This window comes from Solea senegalensis, linkage group LG4 (genome assembly GCF_019176455.1).
Source record: "Solea senegalensis isolate Sse05_10M linkage group LG4, IFAPA_SoseM_1, whole genome shotgun sequence".
Lineage (NCBI taxonomy): Eukaryota > Metazoa > Chordata > Actinopteri > Pleuronectiformes > Soleidae > Solea > Solea senegalensis.
The window spans coordinates 1,050,646-1,066,415 of record NC_058024.1 but is presented as its reverse complement, the minus strand read 5'-3'; the positions used below and the strand labels follow the sequence as shown (position 1 = coordinate 1,066,415).

The 15,770-nt window shown below is 48.5% G+C and overlaps 2 protein-coding genes across 2 annotated transcripts in view; one reads left to right on the top strand and one right to left on the bottom strand.

Annotated features, from left to right (window-relative positions):
- The window catches only part of LOC122767969 (E3 ubiquitin-protein ligase RNF123), a 31,153-nt gene extending 15,867 nt beyond the window's left edge, over window positions 1-15,286 (top strand). The window contains exons 23-40 of the mRNA XM_044023547.1: window positions 1-193; window positions 657-802; window positions 877-960; window positions 1,159-1,266; window positions 1,509-1,686; window positions 1,757-1,831; window positions 1,960-2,047; window positions 2,864-2,951; window positions 3,078-3,162; window positions 3,509-3,648; window positions 4,916-4,972; window positions 5,082-5,213; window positions 5,375-5,450; window positions 5,549-5,633; window positions 12,499-12,713; window positions 13,641-13,735; window positions 14,720-14,805; window positions 14,910-15,286. Coding sequence (XP_043879482.1) covers window positions 1-193; window positions 657-802; window positions 877-960; window positions 1,159-1,266; window positions 1,509-1,686; window positions 1,757-1,831; window positions 1,960-2,047; window positions 2,864-2,951; window positions 3,078-3,162; window positions 3,509-3,648; window positions 4,916-4,972; window positions 5,082-5,213; window positions 5,375-5,450; window positions 5,549-5,633; window positions 12,499-12,713; window positions 13,641-13,735; window positions 14,720-14,805; window positions 14,910-15,003 — 2,025 coding nt within the window. The 3' untranslated portion in view covers window positions 15,004-15,286. The remainder of the gene's footprint in view (window positions 194-656; window positions 803-876; window positions 961-1,158; window positions 1,267-1,508; window positions 1,687-1,756; window positions 1,832-1,959; window positions 2,048-2,863; window positions 2,952-3,077; window positions 3,163-3,508; window positions 3,649-4,915; window positions 4,973-5,081; window positions 5,214-5,374; window positions 5,451-5,548; window positions 5,634-12,498; window positions 12,714-13,640; window positions 13,736-14,719; window positions 14,806-14,909) is intronic.
- On the bottom strand, window positions 9,071-11,140 carry LOC122767970 (amphoterin-induced protein 3-like). Its single transcript, XM_044023548.1, has one exon. It carries the CDS (start codon window positions 11,061-11,063, stop codon window positions 9,525-9,527), a length of 1,539 nt encoding a protein of 512 aa, XP_043879483.1. The 5' UTR covers window positions 11,064-11,140; the 3' UTR covers window positions 9,071-9,524.
- Window positions 15,287-15,770: the final 484 nt, after the last annotated feature.

Here is a 15,770-nt window from a genome sequence, read left to right as displayed (position 1 = left end):
AGGCCGGTTGGTGCAGCAGCGATGGGCGGAGCTCTAGCAAGGCCCAGCTGGTTGAGTTCTCCCACTCTGGGTCGAGCCAACCGGTTCCTGAGCACAGCCGCGGTCAGTCTGATGACGCCCAGAAGACCACTGAGCCAACCGGAGAAGGTGAAGGTCCGGACCCTGGCGGTGGAGCAGAGGACAGAGGAGGACAGTGAGTAATACTGCTTCTGAGGGGGCGGAGCCTGGGACTTATCAAGTGTAGTTGTATGTAGTACTGACTAGAGATGTAACGATATGAAAATTTCATATCACGGTTATTGTGACCAAAATTGCCACGGTTATCAATATTATCACGGTATTGTTAGATGTGTTCAAAATGTTAAAAAGGACTGAACACACACACTGAAATCTTTTAGTGCCTATCAGGTGCTGCTGCTTCTCCAGGAAATGAGCAGTATCACTATGAGTTTTTCGGTAAACAGTTGCAATCAATCACGGTTTTAACGATAATTAAAATTTGAAACGGTAGTACTAACCGTCTGGAATTTTACTGCGGTTTATCATCATACCGGTAATCGTTACATCCCTAGTACTGACACTGAGCTGCTAACACATGTTAGCTATGTCCATGTTTACCTACATACACATCGTCATACATGTACTGTGTGTCACAGTTGAAGGTAGCCACGGCAACGACGGCTTGTTGCTGGGGCGACCGCTGGACGAACCCAACCAGCAGGTGGCGGACAAGTCGCTACTGGAGATAGTGGACGGGATCGTGATGATGTACAACCTGAGTGTTCACCAGCAGCTGGGGAAGGTGAGCTGGGCGGGAGGAGGGCGGGGCTTCCAGTGATGTCATCGACGTGAAGCTAACGTCTGCTCTCTGTGCAGATGGTGGTGGTTTCAGACGACGTCCATGAGTATGCGGTGGCTCTGAAGGACACGGACGAGAAGATCGCACGATGTCCCACACCAGTGAGACACGTCACCTTTGACCATTGTTTACATGAAACAGTTTTTACAGACAACAGCTGACTCAGCAAAACAACAGCTGACACAGCAAAACATCAGCCGCATCAGCCAAACAACAGCTGACTCAGCAACATTTTATTCATTCAATACACACACTGTCTGTTTTATTCTTGTGTGTGACCTCTGACCTTGTTTCCTCAGAGGGCAGACATCTTGGACGAGCTGCAGAAGAGTCACAAGGTTTTTTCAGAGAAGTTAAATCACCTGAGCAGACGACTCGCCTGGATCAACGCCACCATCTACTCCAAGGTCAGTCTGCTGAGTCATGTGACCACACAGACTGCACTGAGACTGCTGAGTAATGGCTTGACTTGTTCACCTTTAAAAACATTTATATACTGTGTATATATACATTTACTGTTCACGTTTGAAAATTTTGTATGCTTGTTATGCGCCAATGACACCAGAACAAATTCCTTGTATGTGCAAATCGTACTTGGCAATAAAGCTCTTCTGATTCTGATTCTGATTCTGACTGTGTGTGTATGTAGGAGAAGATGTTAGACGTGTACTGGCTCCTGTGTGTTTGCATCAGAACCATCGAACACGCCGACAACACAGGCTCGCTGTTCGCCTTCACACCTGAGTTTTACCTGAACGTGGCCATGAACGCCTACAGCGCTCTGAAGAACTACTTTAGCCCCGCCCACAGCATGGAGGAGCTACCAGGTGAGTGTCGGGGTCCATGATTCAGCCAGGTCAACACTGGTCACACTGATCCACGTCTTCTTCTCCTCAGGGTACGAAGAGACTCTAACACGGCTCGCTGCCATCCTCGCCAAACACTTTGCAGATCCACGCATCGTAGGAACAGGTGACACACACACACACACACACACACACATATACTTGGACTTTCAATGATGATGATGTATTGATGGCTCCTCTTGTGTATTGATGGCTCCTCCTCTTGTGTATTTATGGCTCCTCCTCTTGTCTCAGATTTCAAAGACTCTCTGATGCAGGCCCTCGCCAGCTACGTCTGTTATCCACAATCCCTCAGGGCAGTGGAGAGAATCCCAGAAGAGCAGTGAGTGTTGTCTTTTCTCCTCTGACCTTTGACCTTTCTTTACTTTCATTTTGACCATTGATGTTTTGTAAGAACTGAATGTAGCTCCGCCCCCTCTGCCTTGAAGACAATTTTTCCAGTGGCCACTCGTGGTACTGCAACAAAATACTCATGCGGTCCAAAAATTTGAAATTTGAAAATGAATAATGAACACATGAATTGAACTGTGTTCATAATGAACACATGAATTAAACTGTGTGTTGGGTTCATCACTGATAAATGTGATTAACCCATAAATTACTGTTCATAAAGTAACTCATAAATGTGATGAACACATGAATTAAACTAGGTGTTCGTAAAGTCCCTCATAAATGTGATGAACACATGAATTACAATATGTGTTCATACAGTCACTTATAAACGTGATGAACACATGAATTACACTGTTCATAAAGTCACTGATAAATGTGATGAACACATGAATTATACTGTATTCATAAAGTCACTGATAAATGTGATGAACACATGAATTAAACTATGTTTTCATAAAGTCACTCATAAATGTGATGAACACATGAATTACACTGTTTATTGTGACATGTAAACGTTCACCAGGGGGCAGTATAACATCTGTGTCTGTGAGTGGTGAACAGGCAACAGGGGGCGCTGCAGGACTCCAGGAGTTTACACAGGAAATGGACTAATGTGGACTCACATCTCACAGTTTTCAACATAAAAGTCATTGGTTCTGTTCATCCGTACTAAAACACAGCCCACCGGGTTTCAAAATAAAAGTCTGTAATACTGAAACAACTTTATTTACACGTATGATTTCAGACGCGTGGCCATGATGAGGAACCTGCTCGCTCCCTATGAACAGAGACCCTGGGCCCAGACCAACTGGATCCTGGTCCGGCTGTGGAGGGTGAGACACACACACACACACACACACAGACCTAAGATTTAACTGGACCAACATTTTCATCACTAAATACACGTGATAATGTCTGTGTGTGTATGTGTGTCTGTCTGTCTGTCTGTCTCTCTTTAGGGGTGTGGCTTTGGTTACAGATACACTCGTCTTCCTCACCTGCTGAAAACCAAACCTGAGGACGTGAACCTGCCCAGTCTTCAGAGTACGTACTTTAATGACATCACACGCTCGTCTGCATGGCGACGGTGGGTTGCTCTTGTTTGCATGCCTCTCAGGAGATCTGTCCGATGCTAGTTTTCAGAGTAAGTCACGGGACGTGGACATGTCCCACCTTCACCTGCTGCAGTCCCGCCCCCTCCTGTTCCCATCACACACACACACACTCCTCCTGTGTCCCTGCCAGCAGGGGGCGCTCACACCTCAGTCAACCGTACTTTGATACCTGAATTGTCCCTTTAATGTGTCTGGACTGTCCCACTGTCCTGTACCGACTGATGGGCATGTCTGTGCTGTGTGTTGACCTGTCTTCTGTCCTCTGATTGGTGTAGAGCCGTGTCCGTCAGTCCTGCTGCAGAGACACATGGCGGAGCTGCTGAGCACAGACAAAGACATGGCTGCGTCTTTCCTCAACAGCGTCCTCAACCAACTCAACTGGGCTTTTTCTGAGTTTATAGGCATGATCCAAGAGGTACGCGCACACACACACACACGCACTATGGGGGGCATTTAATGCCACCACACTATAATTAAAACGTGTGTACAGCGTCTCTGCGATGACATCAAACCTCTAACGTTTAAATTCATTCACTTTCAATGGACAGACGGGCGTCATGTAGGCTGCACGCACGTTGTTGCACATACGCCTACGTGACGGTGCGTGACGGTGAACTACGCCTCAAATACATGACATGAAGACCATGCGTGACTGTTAAGTACAATTCTACATGAGCGTACAGACACACACTGTGTAGTGTTTGTGGAAATCAAACAGCGAGGGGTCATTCGTGAACACAGCAGACACCTGTGCGCACGCTCGTCTCAATGTACAAATAATTACTTTTGACAAATTTTGAGTTGAACAGCTGCTTCGCTTCGATGAGCGATGTGACAGTTTAGACTATTTCAGTCAGACGTGCACATGTTAAGGCGTCTGAAGTGTTGGCTTTAGTACAATAGTGACACACACGTTAACGCCTATAGCGTGTCCACGCCTATAACGGGATGTTGAGGTATATCGGGGACTGTACCATTGCTCAGGTGCCAAACTGAGGAAGAGGCTGTGTGCATTTACACACGAGGTACACTGGATCATCAGGACCTGACAATGATTCTGCAGATCAGCTGTTACAGTCTCAGGTTCATAAGGGATTGTTTAGAAGAAAGCAGAACTTATAAATGAATCCCAAGCCCCATCAGAACTGTCAGGATATTTTTATTTTTAAGTAGCTGAAATTATTCCGTAAATAAATAAATAAATAATTAAAATAATTAAAAATATTTAATTAATAATTAATTAAATAATTATTTAAAATAAATAATTTTATTTTAATAAAAATAAATAATAAACCATATTAAGTTAAATACTATAAAATATATTAAATACTATGAGTCGATCATGTGGCATGACACTTGTCACCCTTCATTTGGCGTACTCGCAACACGCGTGTCTGTATGAACGTGTATCACATGCATGTTTTTCAGTCTTTATGCAGCGTAGGCGACGCGGTTAAGGTGTTAAAATGCCCCTGATAGCACACACCCATTTTGTCACGTGTTTGTTACGTGTATGTCACGTGTATGTTATTACATTCCATGTTATTTAGCAGACACTTTTATCCAAAGCGACTTACAATAAGTGCATTTAAACATTTGGGTACAAATAAGAGTATGTCACGTGTTTGTCACGTGTTTGTCTCGTGTTTGTCACGTGTTTGTCACATTCTTTGCTGTGTCAGATCCAGCAGGCTGCAGAGCGTCCAGAGAGAAACTTTGTCAACGCTCGACAGTTGAAGGTAAAATCTATTTCATCTTCACAAAGAAAATCACATCTGAGTGGAAGGTTGTGTTTTGTTGTGTGACATCATGGTGATGACATCATCAGTGTGTGAAACTTTGTTGCAGGTGTGTGCGACCTGCTTTGACTTGTCCGTCAGTCTGCTTCGCGTTCTGGAGATGACCGTCACTCTGGTACCTGAGATCTTCCTGGACTGGTCCCGCCCCTCAGCTGAGCTGCTCCTCCGACGATTAGCTCAGGTAAAGGCACACGGCTCCGCCCACACTGACAACAAAACACAACCTTTTCAGTTTTTTAAGTAAAATAGGGCTCATTTTAGAGGATGCATTAGTGTTGTAATCATAGCAACAGTGACATGTTGTCATGATCATTAAAATAAATGTGTTTTGTTTGGTTTCAGCTGTTAAACCAAGTTCTGAACAGAGTCACAGCTGAGAAGAACCTGTTTGACCGTGTGGTCAACTTAAGACTGCCAGGTACACACACACACACGCACGCACGCACACGCACACACACATACACATACACATCAGTCAATCAGTATTAATCCCCTGTGTGTGTGTGTGTGTCTCAGGTCTGGAGAGTGTCGATCACTACCCCATCCTTGTTGCTGTGACAGGAATCCTGGTTCGGGTCCTGGTGGACGGAGACAGACAGGGGTGAGTTTGTGTGTGCGTATGTATGTGTGTGTGTGGCCATTATGATGCTCTATTCTTTTTTTTTTAACCTGTCCTGTCAGTACCCAGGACATGTAATATGATTGACTGCATGCCTTTTGGTGTCGGACAGATTTGATATGTGCAGGACGAGTCTGGGATACTCATAACTGCAGTATTTTTATTTATTCGTTTTATGATTATGTGTTGCGGGCAGCCGGACCGGACAGGGGGACAGGGAGTGGACTGACAAGGGGATGGGGAGTGAGCGGGGAGGAGGAAGGGAGGGGGAGTGAGAGAGAGAGAGAGAGCGAGAGAGAGAGGGAGAAAAAAGAAGAGAGAAGGAGATCGAGAGTGAGAGAGAGGGAGAGCAAGGTGGACAACAGTATAATACATGGGTTAGTACCATTAAATTGAAATTATATAAAGTAGACAGAACATACCTGATAAGACAGAACCTAGGCAACTTAAGGGTGACATTAGTGTGTTAGTAACAGGTTAATAACATTAAACAGTTGAAATTATTTAGCGTATACAGAACATACTTTCAGATACAGTTTATATAGTAATTGTTAACGACCACATCAAGAGAGTATGTCCGGGCTTACAACAGTTATATCTTAGCGTGTTAGTGTGTGTGTGTGTGTGATCGTGCATATCAGTGTATATGTGCAGGGGTTGTCATTAGGTATGATTGGAATTGGGGTGGGGGACCGTGCCAATGTCCGGCCCGTCCCCAGCGACGGGCCGAAAATCATCCAGGCGCCCAGTAGCCGTACCGGACAGGAGAGGCCCACAGCCACCACTCCCAGGATAGCAACGCATCCGTCCCGCAGGGGGCCCGTCGGATGAATGCGGGGGGAAAGCCCCCCCCCCACCCAAGGTCGACCCGAGGGGGCCGACGGCGACAAGACCACGGACAGAGGCCGAACCACCCCACACCCAGGCAGGCCGCAGAGGCCCAGGGTCTCCGCACCCAGAGCCCGCCAGCGCCCAAGGGCAGGGCCAGCCCACCACCGGGGGGAGCAGAGCCCCCCCAGACCGCCCACCAGGGAGGCACGGCCAGATACCCACCACTGCCACCCCCACCGCCCCCCAGAAGCCGACCACACGCCCCCCAGCCCAGGGAGGGACAGGCGGAGGCCCACGTAGGGCCACCAGCCAAGGGGGCCCCCAGAGACGGAAGAGAGGCAGACTCCCGAGCCGGTCCAGACCCCCCAGGTAGAGGCAGGGCCAGTGGTCCAAGGACCCGCCGCGCCCAACCCCGCGGTGCCCCGGAGAGGGGTCCCCCAACATCCAGGAGCATCTGCGCCCGCCGACGACCCCCGCCGGGTAGGCAGACTGCCGCCCACCACAGCACCTTCAGGGAGGTGCGTCATGATGAGCCACAACCATGCCTCCCGGACACCCCCCAGACCGAGCGCAGGGGACCCGATCCCCCACGTCCAGCGACGCCTCATGGCCACCACTGCTGCCCCCACCCAGACCGCCAGTCCCAACACGGCCAGGGGGTGGGCAGGAATCGAGCGCTCAGGAGTGCACCCACGACCACCCCCCCCACCCCAGCCCACCGGTGATTGATTTGGAGGTGTGTGCATGTGTGTGGTGTGTGATACGATGTATGTTGGTATCTGGGGTGTAGTTAAAATGGCGGAGGGAGATGTGGCACGGGCGTCCCACTGTTGGCAGACAGTGGAGCCGTCGACGTGTCTCTCGCCCACCAGGCCCTAATGTCTAACATGCGATAAAATTAGGGGAAGAGTGGCAGATCATCGGGGGAACGACTCCCCACCATCTCAGCCACACCCCCCCGGTGCCCTAGATGTGTGTGTTTAGATGTATCATCTGCGGTGGGGGGGAGCGTAGGGGGTGGGCAAGAGTGCCCCCCCAAGTAGGTTGCCAGCTTCCTGACTGGCAGGGCCATATGCCCCATTCCCACTCACCCCCGGCCAAGAAGGGAGCAACCCGTCCAGGCCAGGGACACGCCATGGCATCCCATGAGCGCCGCCGGGGCGGAGGACCAGATACCCCCACACCCGACCAGAAGGTAGGACCCCGGTGAGCACACCAGCCCCGACGAGGCAGGACCCACACCCAGGCCATCACGGCATTACTGACGGCAGCAATCCTCAGACCCCGGCCCCGCCCACAGCCCAGGAACAGTCCAGACCAGGCCCACGCTCCACCCCATCTCCCACCCCAAGGGTCCCCAAAGCAAGGCGCCCCCCCGCGTGCCCCCCACCATGCCCCCCCCAAGGGACGGAGGACGCACAGGTCCGCTCCAGAGCGCAGCAGGAGCACAGCAGCGTGCACAGCAGCGTGCACCGCCCCATGATGCTCTATTCTTATCGTTGTCGTTTGCTGGATCATTGTGAAGGACGTGAAATCAGCTGTGCTGAATGTGTGTCTCATCCCTGAAGACATTCCTGTGTCTTCTGTGAGACACACACACACACACACACACGGACAGAGACAGACAGAGACACACACAGACAAAGAGACACACACACAGAGACAGACAGAGACAGACAGACACACACACACAGACAGAGAGACACACACACAGAGACAAAGAGATACACACAGAGAGACACACACACAGATGAACACTGTGGGAAAATTCTATTAATATTTAATGTGGACTCTGCCCCTGTGTGTGTGTGTGTGTGTGTGTAATATGAGACACAGTCACAGATGTGGGCGGAGCTTTGCACCATTATCTTTACATTTCTAAAAACAACACGTCATCGTTTCAGCAGCTGAGACAAAATCTTTATTATCTGAGTGTGTCTGTCCCACAGTGAGGTGGACAGTGGTGAGGACAGTGAAGATATTAACATGTATTTAAAGGAACAGTGTGTGTTTTAACTCTGTAACAAAGTCAACGTCAGTGAGTTTGATGCTTTATTTCTTTATTTATAACTTTGTTTCCTGAAGCTTGACGTCTGTTCTGACTGATACATGTCTAAGTTCGCGCGCGGTGGGGGGGGGGGTGATCAAAGGCATCTTTAAAAACACTTTCTATTTTTGCTCTAAATCTAAAACATGACAAAAACAACAGGAGACGCTGAAAAGCTACAAAAGATTTTCTCTGAGACTTAAAGGCATTGTTATGCTGCACACGCACACATGCAGACGCACAAGGTAGCCTCGCAGAAGGTAGCAGCTAGCCTCACTGACTCGAACATTTAAACCTGCGCGACCAAAGCTACGTGATGATATGAAGTTTGTGTTTGTTGTGAATGCACCAGCATGTTTGAGTTGCTAATGTTGCTAAAGCGTTAGCTTTGGCTTGTGCTGTTGAAAAGAAAAAGAAAATTCTTGTCTGAGAACTCAAATCATGTGATCAGGGTGGAGGAGGAGCTAGTGTCTGTGCTGGAATATTTGCATAGCAGGATTTGATTGGTTTGTCCTTACTCTGAACATTTCTCCGCCAGACGTCACATGACATGGTGCTAACAGTGCTAACATCAAAGCCTCTTCTGTGTTTTTGTGAGCGCAGCGTTTAAGTGTTAAAGGTGTAAGCCGTGCTTTAAAGGGATAGCGCTGTGTGTCAGGTTTCAGTAGCAGTCCATGCTAACAGCTCCTCCACAGACCTGGAGGTGGGGCTCTGTATCTTTGGTCTGTTTTTTCTCTGCTAAGCACCGCCCCCCGTCTGTCCGCCCTGTCACAGTGCAGCGGTTCGTGGCTGTGGTTTGGTGTGCAGACCTGGGTCATCAGGTGGGAGGGGCGGGACAAGGGGAGGGGGTGGTGTTTAGGAGGAGGTGGAGTTAAATGAGTAACAAGGGTGTCAGTCTGTCTTTCCTGTTTCTATGGCAACATGATAGGCGTGTCTGAGAACACGTTCGTGAAGGAGGCCGGCCCTCCTGCCTTCTGGTCATGGAGCTTCTGTTGTTACTCCGCCTCTAGTGGTAAGCCATGCCCCACGTGTCCTTGCTCTGCCCCAGAACCGGGCCCTGCCCTCAGTTTGCCATTCTGCTGCTCTCTGATTGGCTCCAGAAACACCACATGCTTGTTGGTACTGACCTTGTGTCCCGGGCCCTCGGTCGTCGCGGGTGGGTTCGGGGTGAGGATGGAGGATTTGGCACTTCCTGCTCCGGCCTCATTTTCTGTGCTGGCAGTGGGTGTGGCCTTGGCACAGTGAGAGCAGCGGCACGGCGTCAGGTAGAGGTACATGAGGATGAGCAGCAGACTGACCACGCAGCCCAGCAGTGTGGTGAACCCGGTGTTGAACTGGTGGGACTCATGGTGGCGCTGTGCTACTGTCACGTTGACCTCACTGGTCTGGTTGCGTTGCTGCTGCTGGTCCAGTGCCATGCACCAGTACACCCCGGCGTCCTCCACACGTGCCTCCACGATCTCCAGGCTGCCGTTGGTGAACATCTTCAAAGAGCCATTGTTCCCCGGCGGTGCCACATACTCCTGGTTTGGCGACACCCAGAGAAAGGTCAGACTGTGGCCGCTGAGGGCGGTGACACAGTGCAGCAGCGCTGCCTTCCCCTCCTTCACTGAGACGCTGTGCGTCCTCTGCTGGCCGAGCGCTGTACTCGCCGCACTCAGGTTACATTTTTTAAAGTAGCGATCGTGTTGGAAGAAGCGCACCGTGGCTTTCTGTAAACCATAGACCCGACAGGTGTGCTCGTGTCTGAAGTGCCTGACCGACACAAATCCCTGCTGCTCCCAGTGCCGGAACAGTCTGAACATGGAACATTCACACTCCAGAGAGTTGTTGTGAAGGTAGAGTCCTCTCTGGACCAGCTGAGGCAGGTTTGATATGTCCTCCAGAGGCAGCTTGAGCAGGCGGTTTGAGGACAGGTCCAACATGGTCAGGTGAGGGTGGCTCTGCTCTTGGATGGAGAAGAAGGGAAAGTGAGTGAGCCGGTTGTGGCTCAGGTACGCTCTCTGCAGGTTTCTCAGTCCAGACAGAGCTTGACTCTCCACCTGCACGATCCTGTTGTTGAACAGCAGCAGCTCCTCTAATCCAGGCAGCTCCAGGAAATAGTGATGCTCCACAACACGCAGCTGATTGGATGACAGATCCAGGTGGCGGAGCTGAGGCCCGGAGGTGTTCTGAAATGCCCCGGGGTGAACGGTGGTCAGGCGGTTGTGAGCCAATCGTATCGTCTCTAGTCGAGAAAGTCCTCTGAAGGCCCCGCCCTTCAGCTGACTGATGCGGTTGTGGCTGAGGTCCAGAGTGACTGCAGAGACAGGCATTTCACCGGGGACCCACTCCAGACCCAGGGCAGCGCAGCTGACAATGTCTGAGGCACAGAGACATCTGTTTGTTTGGGACGAGGCCTGGGACGGACATGCGGTGGTGTGGACGGTGTCCGACTGAAGCAGCTGGAGACAAATCAACATTGGGACGGACCACCATAATGGGGGCACTGCCACCACACCCTGTAGGAAACCAGCTCTACTGCCAACATTCATCCTTGATGCCAGTGGCAGGATGTGGACACGAGTGTCCTCTGCTCCTTCAGAAGGACCGCTGCAGATGTCCCCTCACTTCCTGTTTCTCATCCTTCATTGTGATGTAGATGTTTTTCTGTGTCAAAGATGAGAATGAAGTCAGAAACAGGACACAAACATCAGCAGTGATGGAGTCCAGGTGAGCGGCTGAAACCAGAGGAGGTGAAGAAGCTTCCTGTTGTTTGTCCCATCCTAGAACCTGCAGCTCTGACACTGTCCTCATCCGTCTCTTGGACGTGTGGAGGACTTTGTGTCCAGGTGGTTTCACACTTCCTGTCTTCACTCAGCAGCCGTGACTCAGTTGTAGCTTCTCTTGTTTTTTTGTGTGAGTCAGCTGTTTAACGTCCACAGTTCAGATCCTCAAAGAAATAAATCCATGTATCGTCCAGCACACACACACACACACACACACACACACTCGTCTCTCTGATGGTTTTCAGCAGTGGGAGGACGACTGTGAAATCACAAACGTCACATCCTCTCTCTCTCTCTCTCTCTCTCTCTCTCTCTGTTTCTGTCTCTCTCTCTCTGTTTCTCTCTCTCTGTTTCTGTCTCTCTCTCTCCTGTCCCTCTCTCTCTGTTTCTGTCTCAGTCTCTTTCTCTTTCTCTCTGTCTCTCTCTCTCTGTCTCTCTCTCTCTCGGTCTCTCCTCGTCTCTGTCTCTCTCTCCTTGTCTGTCTCTCTGTCCTCAGCAGACAATGAAACCTAAACACGAGGAGGAAAGTTCAGGTCCAGATGAGGGTGAGGAGCTGAGCTGCTGCCTCCTCCTCTTCTCCTCTCAGTTCTGAGCAGCATCTGTCGCTTCTGGTGCTTTCCCAGCTCCTCCCCCTCCTTCTCTCCTCCCTCCTCCACTCCAGATTATCCCTCTTCTTCTTTCCTCTCAGTCTCTCTCCTCTTCTCCTTCACTGCTACTCTCACTTTTCTGTGTCGATTTATGTGACTCACACACACACATACTCACTCATGTCTCTCTCTCTCACACACACACACACACACACACACATACCCTCTAACATACTCTCTTAACTCATTGGCCTAAATAATTATTATTGACCTGTTAATTTTAACGTGTAGCAGCTTTAAATCTTGTTATTGACTGGACCCTTGTGTCTATTGTCCCCTTTTGTCCTCCGGTAGTGTCTTCTTCTCATGCTGTCCTGGTTGTCAGAGACACTCCAGTCTTTAATGAAAGGAGACACACAGGTTGTCACTCGCCCTGTTACCGTAGCTTTAGGGAGCAGCGCTCTCAGTGTGAGGTGTCATGGCGGTTATGATAAGGTCAGAGGGAAATGTCACTGCGTTAGTTTCTCTGGACCAACTGGTACTGACCGACTACTGACCTTCTACTAACCATCTACTGACCGTTAATGACATGTTTTTTTTGGCCCCTCCCCCAGGACGTCTCGGGCCGCCTCCGTCCTTCTGTCTGATCCGTGCTTCCAGCTCCACTCCATCCAGTACCTGTTAGGAGAGGGGGCGGAGCCTTCCTTCAGCTCCTCCTCCACTGCCTGTCCTGTAGTTGGAGCGGTGGTTTCGTCCGTGGCTCCTCCCCTTCCTGTAAGCCCAGGAAACGCCGGCTCGTCAGAGCGTAAACACTTCTCCCTGCACACGTGTGAGTAAGAAATGTGACCACACGTGTGTATTGTCTGTGTGTGTCTGTGCACGTGTGTGTGTGTGTGTGTGTGAGAGAGATCAGGAGTTGAGCTGCCACTACAGCATCCTCCCCTGTTGCCACGACAACAGGGGACAAAATGTTTCCATGACCACCTCACACAGCATCATCAGAGGATTCGTGTGTGTGTTTTTACACTGATAGTCAGAGCTGACTGTGTCTCAGCGCCTCCTGCTGCTGAGACACAGTAAAAACATGTCTGTAAATATGTTCTTTTCTTGTGTCTCTGCTGGCAGCCTCTTCCTCCTCTTCCTCCTCTTCCTCTTCGTCTCAGACTAAAGTCAGTGTTGAGAGGAAATGAGCAGCGTCAGCTGCAAACATCCTCTAAAAGCTTCTCAGTGTGAAACCTCTGTCTCTCTCTCCATCTGTCTCTCTCTCTCCGTCTGTCTCTCTCTCTCTCTCTCTCTCTGTCTGTCTCTCTGTCTCTCTCTCTCTCTCCCTCTCTCTGTCTGTCTCTCTCTCTCTCTCTCCCTCTCTCTGTCTGTCTCTCTCTCTGTCTGTCTCTCTCGTCTGTCCCTCTCTTTGTCTGTCTCTGTCTCTCTCTCTTGATGGCTTTCGATTAGTCTTTCCATTTACCCTGCAGACAGATCATGTTTCAGTGGAGTGGTACAACCCCAGCCTGAGCTGTTAGTGGACTGACAGAGACACAGACAGACAGAGACACAGACAGACAGACCCACAGACAGACAGACTAGGAGGTAAAGTCAGACAGTGATTGGTTAGTGTAACAACTGTGGTGGTGATGTCATTTCCTGTTGTTGTATTGTCCTGTGAGTGAGTGAGTGAATGTAGCTCAGAGCTTCACTAGCAGGTGAGACAATGAAGACAGGGGACATCACTAACATGTCCATGTCTCTGTGTCCACAGACACTGACTACATCAGTGACCATGAGAAAAACAAGGTGGAGCTCATGTTGCTGTTTCTCACTGAAGAATCTAAACAGGCTGCAGCCTGCACAGCTGTGAGTACTACAGACCCCACCCACAGCAGCCCACAGACACGCCTGATCCTCCGTCCACTGCAACACTGAGACCACGTCCATTATTGATGAGACAAGGACACATTCACCTGTCATCCCCTCAGAGGTCAACATAGATCAGCAGAGGTCAGCAGAGGTCAGCAGGTCAGCATAGATCAGCAGAGGTCAGCAGAGGTCGGCAGAGGTCAGCATAGATTAGCATAGATCAGCAGAGGTCAGCATAGATCAGCATAGATCAGCAGAGGTCAACAGAGGTGTAATGTGTACGATGTGAACACTTTATGAGAATGTGAATGAAGGCGATGACAGGGTTAGTTTGATTTTGACCTTTTTTTAAGGACAAAACAGGTTTTAGTGATTTATTTGTCGCTCATTAGCATTTATTTTTAAACATATTATCGATGCATTAACGAGCTGCTGTGTTCATGTGTTCATTGATGAACACATGAATTACACTATCTGTTCATAAAGTTACTGATAGAGTGAAAGAATGGAGTTCTAAAACTAGTTTGGTTTATGATTATTATTGAACCATAAATTATAATTAGAACGATAAATTTACTTTATTTGTAAAAGAAATGTGAAGTTTAAATTCAAACGGAACATTTTTTTTAATCATCATAAAAGCACTTCATGTTTAAACTAGTTTCAGTTCATTCTTTCACTTTACTGTTCACTACATTTATTTATAAATCCGTCAGTATTCATGAAGTCAGCAGCGTTCTCCCATCATGCCTTTCACTGTTCATGAATGCGCCGAGCAAGTCGTTCAGAGCCCAGAGGCATTATGGGAGTTACACTACTGGACATGCTCTGTGGGCCGCACAACCAGGAAATAAACCAGGAAGCAACTGAGCCAAAGGGGCGGAGCTACATCCCCTTCTTACAATACATCCATGGTGCAGATGTTGTCAATGAACCATGAAGTCACATGATGTCTTGATGATGTCATCTTCTCTCTCTCAGCCGACCAGTGAAGAAGACCTGTGTCCAATCTGCTACGCACACAACATCTGTGCTGTGTTTAGACCCTGTTCACACAAGTCCTGCAAGTGAGTCACACACACACACACACACACAGACAAACATGGTGATGTGGGTTTTTCAGTTGCCATGGTGATGTAGGGTTAAACATGTGATCAACCCTGTGTTTCAGAGCGTGTATCAACCAACACCTGATGAACAACAAAGACTGTTTCTTCTGCAAAGCTACGATCACAGGAGTGGACGACTACAACAAGACAGCATGATGATGACGTCACTTCCTGTCTGTCAGTCAGGTGACTGAAACAAAGCATGGTTGTTTATTTACTTTGTTTATGATTGACGTGAAAATATTTAAATAAAAAATAAATATAAGCAAATCTTTTTCTTTTCAACGTCTTTGTGAGTTTTTAGAATCTGAAGTGTTCACAATATAAACTTAAGTTTTTTCTCATAATAATATCAACAATAATAACATGTTTGTGTGAAACTAAAATATAAATGTATCAAATATTTAACCACAATAAAAGATTTACCCTGATCACATGATCCTGAGTTTGTGTTCATTAAACACGTGGACGTCTTTGTCCCACTGTGAGACATGTGGACGTCTTTGTCATTGTCCCACTGTGAGACATGAAAATGAGACAAAACAGTCACAGTTTAGTATGTTGTCCAAAATGAGACAAAAAAGTCATAGTGTAGGTTGTCCAAAATGAGAAAAAAAAGTCATACTTTAGTAAGTCGTCCAATGTAGAACTTTCTAGCAGGCAAAGCTAACATTCTATCTGTTTATTGTTATAATTGGTATCAAAGCAATGTTGCCTTTAAAGTGCATTATCAATGCCATTTTTTGTTATATATTAACCTTCGTATGTGCTTTTGTAAATCTTCTATCATCAGAACCTGTACGACTTTTACAACCTGCTGTCTAACTACTAACTGACTGCTGTCTAACTGATGTCTTGCTACCGCTAACTGTGTATGTGGAATAAACCTTCAGAAAGACAGTCGAGTTGTACCCGCCGTACTT

Excerpts from the sequence above, each read along its gene's own strand:
- LOC122767970 (XM_044023548.1), bottom strand. The coding sequence starts at position 11,063 with ATGAATGTTGGCAGTAGAGCTGGTTTCCTACAGGGTGTGGTGGCAGTG.